We start from the raw sequence: 9791 nt of genomic DNA, 5'->3' as shown, positions 1-9791 counted from the left end.
AGTTAAGAGAGTAAGGCGAGCACAGGACAGACCAGGATAGCCACGGCTCACATCAGGGCAACAACGGAATGAGGAACAGAATTAGTTCTACCAGGAGGCGAGGTAGTCAGTCACATTGTTTGCTCATTCCTTTTGGTTTCTTGTTGGATTATGCCTTAGGAATTCCAGTAGAGTTCGACCATAGAACGTAAAGCAAGAATTGCTTTTAACCAGACTTAAAGAATTCTAGAATTAAGTTTGTCTTCTCTCTGATCAAAGACTACAGCAAACACCCTGACACTTTCACGATGCCCACAAGCCGCTGGAGGAGACGCAGGGCCCAGGATCATTAAACAGGGCGATTACGCGATTGACCAAGTGCAAGAATATGTCCTCCCCTCCACCACTCCCCGCCAATTGAGGTCACTGGTTCTGAGCAGAAAAGGGAGAAGCAAGGGCACGCGGGTGGAGGCTCAGTCGGTTAAGTATCTGACTTTGGCTCAGGTCATGATCTCACAGCTGCTGAGTTTGAGCCCCGCCTCGGGCTCTGTGCTGACAGCTTGGAGCCTGGAGCTTGCTTCGGACTCTGTGTCTCCCTCTCTCTCTGCTCCTCTCCCATTCATGCTGCGTCTCTCTCTCTTTCTCAAAAATAAATAAACATTAAAAATTTTTTTTAAAGGTAGAAGCAAAGAGAATATGGACAGCTGATGAGAGATGCATGTGTGTCGCAGATAAAAAGTACAGCTCTTACCATGATAACACCTTCTGGGAACAAATTAAAACTAAAGCATCATCGCACTACGCATCCTTCGGTGGGGACAAGCTGATCCGGGGGTATATTCACCTCTGAACCAGGAGGGGGCTGGGGGATATCTGGAGAGCTTCAGCAGGGTCAGCATACATATGACAGGTGCACGGTAAATACTAGTCGAGTTCCTACAGGTTTGTTTCCATTCGCTATGTGATTCCTGGACAGATGAGACAAATATAAAGCGATCTGGTGACGAGCGAAGGAAAGGTACACATGATAAGTTACTTCACAGTTGTGTTATGATCCAGCCGAGGCGTCGAAAGTGAGTCCAGAGTGGTTCAGCTTCTGCCGACAGCACAGATCAGCCTCTCCGTCCAGGGAAGTGACTAGGTCAAAAGGGCATGTTTCACGGCGTCTTCTTAAAATCAAGAAAGGCTGATGAGGGAAGGAAGCCAAGAAAGTCAGAGAAGGAAAGGCTGGGAAATTCGGATGTAGGAGTACATTAGGCTGCCTGGCTTTGCAGTCTCAGCCCCGCCACTAAAGTAGCTGTGACACTTGAGGCAACTTTCTCAGCGTCCATTGCCTCTTCTGTAACACGGGTACCTGCCTCACAAGTTGTTGTTGTTGTTGTTGTTGTTGTCGTTTCTCAAAAGAATCATCTCCAAAGAAAAGAATCATCTGAGTTAATACCCTCGGCACAATTGCTGGCACATAGTACGTGCTCCGTAAATTTTCGTTTTCACGCCTAATGATTTTCTAAAACGATCCCAATTTCCTAAGATTTTTCGCGAAACACGACTTGCGGAAACATACAGCCGAAGGTAAAACATCACAACTCTGTAAGACCTTTTTACCTAAATAATATTCACCAATGGGGGGCAAAATCTTCTTCTCACTCCCTGATTTTGTTTCCGAGTCTATGGCCACCACACTCACACAATGGGTCATCGGTCTGACGTCTCTGAATTGGAAACACCCTCCTCCCACAAGCAGGCAATCACACAACCTGACGAAGACTGGGGTTGGGGGGGGGCGGTTGGTTCCTCTCATAAAGACAATTATGCATAAATAAACTGGATTACTTTGCGATCATCCCAGGGTATAAAAAGTCGAAAGAATCTATGCCGTATGAGTTCATGCACGCTTGGTCTCGGGCCTGGATCCGTCTGACGGGCCTTGTGGAGGAAGAGTGCATACCACACTCACCTAGAGCAAAATCAGGCCGAAACAGCAAAGCTGTCTTATGCTTTGTTTAAATGGTGAGTATCACGACTCTTGGAGTAACAGCCTTGCTGAAAAACTGCCACACTTTTCCTTCTGGTATGTCTTTGCATAAATTGTCCCCCTCTCTGCAAGATTAAGTGATACCATCTGTGAACATTCTGGGCCGTCCCTCTCAGCTTCCCTTTAAATCTGCAGGTTTCTCTTCTCTGCCTCTTTTCAAAGGTGCGGGGCATACAAGAGCTCCCCCCCCCCACCCCAGCTTGCGGCCAAACCCTGAGCGCCCCGGCCTTTTAACCCCTTGCTTCCAACTCCGCATCTGAAGGCAAAAACAATCCTCGGAGACACGGCCCTCCCACTGCCTCTGATAGGCTGCTTGCAAATAGCAACAGCCTGTGTCACCGAAAAGGGCAAAGCCTTCGGAAATAGAAACAAAGTTGGTTACAAATCACATTGGCTTTGCCCGAAGTTTTTTTTTTTTTTTCCACCCTTCTTTAAGCATGCTACCATGGGGACAGTGACCGCCGCTGTCACGGGGGGCAGCCGGGGTGGTTCGGGGCCGCGGGAGCTGCTGTAACTTCTCCGCGACCATGGTACCTGTTGAAAACAGAGAGGGCCCCGCTCTGCTGAACCCGAAGGGGAGAGCGGCCGAGACAGACGGCAGCGGCGCGGCCAGCGGCAGCCGGCATCCTCCCGGGGCCAGAGGTAAAGTGAGGCACCGACCGGCTGGAGGAGCAAGCTGTGCTCGGGTCTCGCGCGCGCGCGCGCGCGCGCGTGTGTGTGTGTGTGTGTGTGCGCGCGCGCGTGTGTGTGTACACGTGAGCGTGCACGGTGCGTGGAGACAAGGGAACGGGATCCGGTGGGAGGAGGAGAGGCAAGGAGCTGTAACGTGGAGATTGAAGTCCCACTGCTGGCACGATGGGTCCGTGGACTGCGTTGACATAATGTGTAACTCTTTTTCATTTGGGGAAGAGTGACTGGCAAGGGAGTCGCATGTGTAAACACACACACACACACACACACACACACACACGCGCGCGCGCGCGCACACACACTTTTTCATTGATTGCCACAAATGGGCAATCTGTAACGAGGGAACATGGAGAACCACCATGTTTTAAGTCAGTATTTTAAGTAGGCTCCGGAAAATTGTTAGTTACGTAATCAATGAACACCAACTTTCTTTTTTAACTTCCCAGCGTCTAGTTGGTAATGCATTTGAGCATTTGAGCCTTAGGGAAGCCTCAAACCTGTGCTCCGTTTGCTCCTGCCTAACTGTCAAACTGGCCTTTCAAACTGAGGGTCCTTGAATCCTTTTTCCTTCTGGAGGCGAAACTGGAAAAAGTTTTAATTCATTCCAGTTATCTTTGCTACAGCAAATGCTTTCCTTCACTTCCACATTTACAGTTCCCACAAACGCACTGCAAGCTCTTGGCTAGCCTTTCCTACTCTGTTAGTTGGTTCCCAAAGGAATGGAAACTAATCGTAATAGGAAATTAAATCGAACACAGATAATTGTCTCTCTGAAGCTTTGCTCAGCTCTGTGCCCCTTCACCATGCCTACCATAGATTCCCAGGCCACTTATTGGAACGGCCAATGTGAAAATGGCCAGTTTTCATGAACAATCCAGAACACTAACTGATTCAAAAGGCATGTGCCTCTCACCTTGCAGTGGATCTATCAAATCACGTTTGCCTCATGGGTCTGTCTGATCTTGGACTTGAATCCACGACCCCTCTGACGGAGGCATGGATTGGCTCTTCCACAATGAGAGGCTGTCATTCTTCTCTGCCCTGTTCCCCCTTCAGCTTCCTCCTACTTCCCCACTTCTGGTCAAGAATGAGTACCTGAGGTCATCCTTCAGGACGGCCTCTCCCTCGATTAAGCAGAACTACCCCTTTCTCCAAGGGTGCTGTCTGGCTCCTACGTCTCCAAGCAGGCCAGGGAAGCTTGTATTTGAGGGTAAAGGAAAGAGTTGCAATGTTCTCTCCGAGTTCCTGAAAGACTGAACCGCCGAGCTTGCTCAGGTGGCCATGTCAACAAAAGGGTTCGCTAAACAGCCCGTGAGAACGTCACAAAGAGGATGAAAAGAAACTTTGTCCCGAAGGGGCCTCCATGGCAACAATGAAAAATATGGACTATTTAATTCTGATATGGCTTTGAAAGCACCATGTACTCTTAATAGGTTAAATTGCGCAAGGTCACGGTCATCCTGAAGGAAGGTCACAGGTGTTAGTGTTCGGAAAGGCACAAGATTCAACCGACAATGCAACTGTGTTCCAAAGAAATGATAAAATGAATAAACACGGTAAATTATTTTTTAACTTAATTGTAAATGAACCTTTATTACGTAGAAAAGAAAGGAAGCCTAAACGTCTCCCCCAAATCCTAAATGAATAAAGCTTTGATTTGTGCTAGAGTTTATATTTAGATGGATACAAACATTTTAGGATTATTAGTACAAATTTTCGTTACGTTGTCTCAGACGCGTCGTGGTATCCAAGGCAATTATGTGTATGGACTTGTACCTACGGAAGGCATAGTGCAGGCTCGCTGTACGATTTGGGATTATACTGTAGTCTGTTTTCATGAAAATGTTGAGGTTTTAATGAAATGATGTGTGTCGAATCGTTCTTTTGACCTCTTTGTACATTCCCGTAGTTTCATCCAGGAAATCCAGAGTATTTACATATGCTCAATAATTACCATCCTAGTCCTGCATTTGAAGATACAAGTTTTTCTGTATTCCTAGATGGGGAAATTAAAGCACAAAGACGAATGAGTCATACAACCCAGGACAAAGTAATTAGATCATGTGAGATACTGAGAAACAAATCCACACAAAAATTTCCAGACTCCATGTTAGCGCCTCCTAACGCTCTCACGCCCAATAAAAGTGTTGGCAGATCTCACCCGGCCACCTCCTCTGAAACTGGAAAGAAGTCTTTGTTCCAGTGACTACAAGCTAACGAACTTAAGTCCATTTTCAATCAGTTACGACATAAAGCGTGCATGTTTTTAGTAATTTTTTTTTAGTATTCACGGGCATGTTATAACTGACCTTATAGGCAGCGTTAAGCTCAATTCGTAATCCTGGTGCCTAGAGCCGACCGCTGTGTGGGTGATATTAGAAAAGCACAATGCCACAACATCTCACACAAGTGAGAGAAGGTGTGTGGTTGGCCCAGGTTCTCGCAGGGCTGGTGCAAAACTCACCCTGAGGTCTCTGGCCTGGGGGGCTGGATGCCTGTTCCTCTGTCTCAGCAGATGGGTCTTCCAGACTCTTCCAATTTCATGTTTCTTTTTTTTTTTTTTAATGTTTATTTGTTTTTGAAGGGGGGAGAGAGAGAGAGACAGAGCATGAGTGGCGAAGCAGAGAGAGAGGGAGACACAGAATCCGAAGCAGGTGCCAGGCTCCGATCTGTCAGCACAGAGCCCGATGCGGGACTCGAGCTCACAAGCTGTGAGATCATGACCTGAGCCGAAGTCTGACACTTAAGCAACTGAGCCAGCCAGGCGCCTCTCCAATTTCATGTTTCAGATCAGGCTAAGAGGAGTTTCCTTGAGGCCCTTTTTACCCCACCAGCACCTGCCCAAAGGATCAGAGACCGAGAACAATATTCACTGTATGAGTGCAAGTTCTCAAGCAATGGAGCCCCGGCTGCCCGATGCACTGGAACCCAGATCAGTATAACTGGCTGGACTCACTGGCCCAGTTGAAGGGGCTGGGCTTCGTCCCCCCTGAGACCCTTCTAAATCCAAAATGCCGCAGGCTGAGATTTAAGAAATGTACACTTGGGCTAATCAGATGAGTATCCAAAGGCAGTTGTTTTCAAACTTGTTTAAAGCTGTGAAACTCCTTCCGACAAAGGAAAAGCTGAAGTAGGTGGTCAGTATGTAAGAGAGGTAATCATGGCACCTCTTTAGTGGAAAGGGGGGTGAAGAAAAGGAAGAGCCTGAGGCAGGCTGCTCCCTGATCCCTACATCTCCTGTAGTCCTGAGCTGGGTCCTGGGTGGGACCACATTAGCAAACCACAGGTCTGTCACTACTCTGGTTATGCAGGCGATGTTTTTGAGGGTGGGGCATTTTTACTACATTCCTTACTGAGTCTTGGGTTCCCAGGGTTAGCCTGAACCAGGCCCCCTTGAACTCAGTCAGGCCCAGCTCTCTCAGGCTTCCTTGGGCAGCCCGATGGAGAGTCTACCTGTAAGAGAGTTGAGCAGACTTTAGAAGGAACCTTGTCCCCAGGGAAGAGCAAGTCAGGCCAATCAACTCTACCTCTTTTTTTTTTTTTAATTTTTTTTTCAACGTTTATTTATTTTTGTGACAGAGAGAGACAGAGCATGAATGGGGGAGGGGCAGAGAGAGAGGGAGACACAGAATCGGAAACAGGCTCCAGGCTCTGAGCCATCAGCCCAGAGCCCGACGCGGGGCTCGAACTCACGGACCGCGAGATCGTGACCTGGCTGAAGTCGGACGCTTAACCGACTGCGCCACCCAGGCGCCCCCTCAATGCTACCTCTTAACAGAGCCTTGGTTGTGAGAAGAGCAAGTCTAACAGCAAACCAGTCATTTGGGGAAGACCCAGGTCTTAGCCATTAGCATTTTCCCAGGCTTTCCCTACATTAAAAAGTGGCAAAACCTGTGACACAGATTATTGTGCTTTAACCACACAGGCATTTAACAAATTGATGACTGATAACGATAAAAAAAACTATTCTATACAGCTGGATATTGCCAAGGAAATGGCAGGATTGATAGACATGTGAATCTCTGAGAGACTGTCGACTCTTTTGTCTGGAAATAAGAACAGATTTAAAGATGATTATCTCCCTTTTCACTTCGGTCAGCTTATCTCTATGACTGTACGTTTAACCTCACTTGGAAATCACGTCAAAAGCCTCAGTTTGAGGCTCCTTGTGACTGTGAGGGCCGGGCAAATGGCTTCTCTGAGATCTAGGGAGAGAGAAGGCTCTGAGCCAACATGGCAGAAGCTGTTTCACCACAGACTCCCGGTAGTGTTGGGCTCACACAGCCAGGGCTCTTGTTTCCCTTTGAAATGGCTGTGCCCTAGAGAGGGCAGAGAGGTTGCTGCTTCCACAGGCTGCCACCACAGCTGCGGACATGCACTGGAGGGAGCCTGCAGGAGGCAGGGCCTGGCAGACATGGATGAAGCCTTCAAGCGCTGTGACTGACCCGGAGGACTGAAATCAGTCAGCAGACACATTGTGCCTGAGCTGGTTTTACAGCTAATGCCTCCTCTGATGGGTCAGTGCCCCATCCCCGTCGTGAAATATTTGTAATATCACCCATAGTCTGGTCAGATTGCTCGCAGGAGCTGAGGCCTCTGAGATCCCAGGAGCAGGCCTAGTGGTAGTCCTTAACTTCTACTGTTTGTGAGTTTTCAAGGGGGTACTTTTTGCTGGGCTAAATCTTATGTTAGCGGGTAAAAAAAACCAGACAGACAAACAAACGAAAACAAAACCAAAAACACCTCAAAAGAAACCCACCCGGTAGCTGCCCCAGGAAGACTCCAATTTAAATGTGTAAATCCAAGGGGAGTCAGCCAATCTGAAAAAGCAATGTTTAATTGCCGTAGATAGGTGGGACTGTCTTCTCGTTCAATAATAGTTGTTGAGTCTGGTCTTGTAGGTAGCGTTTTCTCAGTAGTAGGAACCAAGTAACAATTAGCCTCAGGGTTTAAAAAGTTCTGAGAGCTCCCAGTTGCCCCCCGCCCCCTGTTAGTGTGCAATTAGTTTCTGCTTCTCAGCAAAACACCTACTGACTCAGACTGTGAGCCAGAACTCGTTGTAGAAGATTCTTAAATTGAGCAGAGTTGGGTTCCCTAGTTCAATGGTTTCCTCGGGCACAGTCTTCCCCAAGATGATGAGTTATTGAATAAAATAGAGAATAAAAGCCATGTAAAAAGATACCAAGATACGGTGAGAAAGGGGAGGGAAGGTTAGAATGGGCTTCATTTCAAGGGGCTGTTTGACCAAATACCAAATAAGGATAATTTCTCATCCCGTCTTCCCTCAGAAGGTACCTAATCTCCGTTAAAGGCAAAGGACTTGAAATCACCCCAGATAGTTCCCAGCTGAAACCTAGTCAGCTATATAACCTTTACAGTAAATCATAAAATCATACATGTTCTTTAAAATTTAATTTTGTTTTCTTTCGGCTCATTGGTACCGTTTTACTTCCTATGTCACAGCACTGCTAATCCCATAGGATCCTAAAAATTAATTAATTAAAAATTTTAAAAAAGAAAACCAAAACCCCCCCCCCACACACACACACAACACAGCACACTCATTTATACATTTGCTAAATGGCTATACTTCAGTGATATTCTAATTTTTCTATACAATTGAGGTATAGGAGTAATAATAAAACTAAAATAATATATTACATCCTTTTAATTTCAGTAGGTTTCATTCTTTTCGAACAATCCCTTACTTTATATTGTTCTGCCAAAATACCAGGGAGAAAAATGCAGTCCTTTGTTTGACTTACAGGAGTATTTTTTTCCTTGAGTAAATCAAGTGTAATTCACCTTTAAGCTGTTAAATTGTGCTCCCCTTGGAAGTAATTGTTTCTCCGGAACACTCATGACTCAGGTCTGCCTGGCACAGTTAGGCAGACTCTGGGGCTGTTGGTTATGTCCATATAATTTTCTCCAAAATTTGTTCTACATGCACCTGCTTCCATACTTTGTGGAAGTTGGTGCTGGGAGCAATGTGCAATGTTAATTTAGAAACCAGCCTGAAATGGCATCTCAGCCTCAGAGGTGCAAGGTTTTTTTTTTTTTAATGTTTATTTATTTTTGAGACAGGTGGGGGAGGAGAAGAGAGAGGGAGACAAGATCTGAAGTGGTCTCCATGCTGAAAGCAGACAGCAGACAGCCTGATGAGGGGCTCGAACTCACGAACTGGAGATCATGACCCGAGCTGAAGTTAGAGGCTTAACTGACTGAGCCACCCAGGTGCCCCAGCAAGACTTTTAAGAACAGAGAAATAAATTGTGATTAAGATCAGTTTGTGGTGAGAGAGCATTCCCAAGCTAATAAAATGTTTCAATTCCATTGGGAAACAAGATTGTTGAAACCCCAGGCAAACTCACGGGAAGAATTTTTCATGGTATAAACCCAATTATGTAGGTACTACCAAAAACAAAGGAATTCAAGAATTTATGAAAAGGCATAATTGTTATGCTGGAAACAAAGTATCATTTTACTTCCTTTGCTTTCAGTAAGAGAGACTGTTTCAAAGGTTTATTTCCATGTCATGGAGATTTTACCCCACTGATCCAGACGACACAAATTTCTGTTGAATGATTATTGTGGGTCAAATGTTTCTGTTACTATTATTCCTTCTTATCTTTACAATAACGCAATGAGGTAATACTATCCCCAGTTCACAGATAAGGAAACTGAGGCCAGGAGAACCAAATGCTTACTACCATGCCCAACACATTCTTCTGCCTTATTAATTCTCCTAACAACTTTATGAAGTAGGTAATATTATTATCTCTATCTTAGGAATGAGGACACAGAGGAACAGAAAGGTTAAGGGACATGTCACAATCTAGCTGGTAACTAATCAGGCACTCTGATTCCTGACTGTACCTCCACCTTAAGCCCGGGTACCTCCTGGAGAGAACCAAAGGGACTCACTCCAGGTAGCATGGATAATATCAGAGTGTCAGTATCCTATGATCCAATCCACGGTTTTACCCACTTGACCCGTAATACCATCCAGCACCAATGTCTCTACTCCCTGCTCTGTTCTGTTTTCTGATCTTTGATTTGGGGTACCTGTTAAACTCGTTTCAGAACT

The 9791-nt window shown here is 46.1% G+C and overlaps 1 protein-coding gene across 3 annotated transcripts in view; it reads left to right on the top strand.

Moving 5' to 3' along the window:
* The first annotated feature begins 2345 nt into the window (after window positions 1–2345).
* Window positions 2346–9791, top strand: part of SLC2A12 (solute carrier family 2 member 12) — a 59733-nt gene continuing 52287 nt past the window's right edge. The window contains exon 1 of one of the 3 annotated variants that reach the window (XM_019831261.3): window positions 2346–2656. In XM_019831261.3, coding sequence (XP_019686820.1) covers window positions 2542–2656 — 115 coding nt within the window. In that variant the 5' untranslated portion in view covers window positions 2346–2541. The remainder of the gene's footprint in view (window positions 2657–9791) is intronic. The other 2 variants (XM_019831260.3, XM_003986576.6) reach the window with 2 other exon arrangements.

The sequence above is a fragment of the Felis catus genome, chromosome B2 (genome assembly GCF_018350175.1).
Source record: "Felis catus isolate Fca126 chromosome B2, F.catus_Fca126_mat1.0, whole genome shotgun sequence".
NCBI classification, from domain to species: domain Eukaryota; kingdom Metazoa; phylum Chordata; class Mammalia; order Carnivora; family Felidae; genus Felis; species Felis catus.
This window is presented reverse-complemented; position numbering and strand designations above follow the sequence as displayed.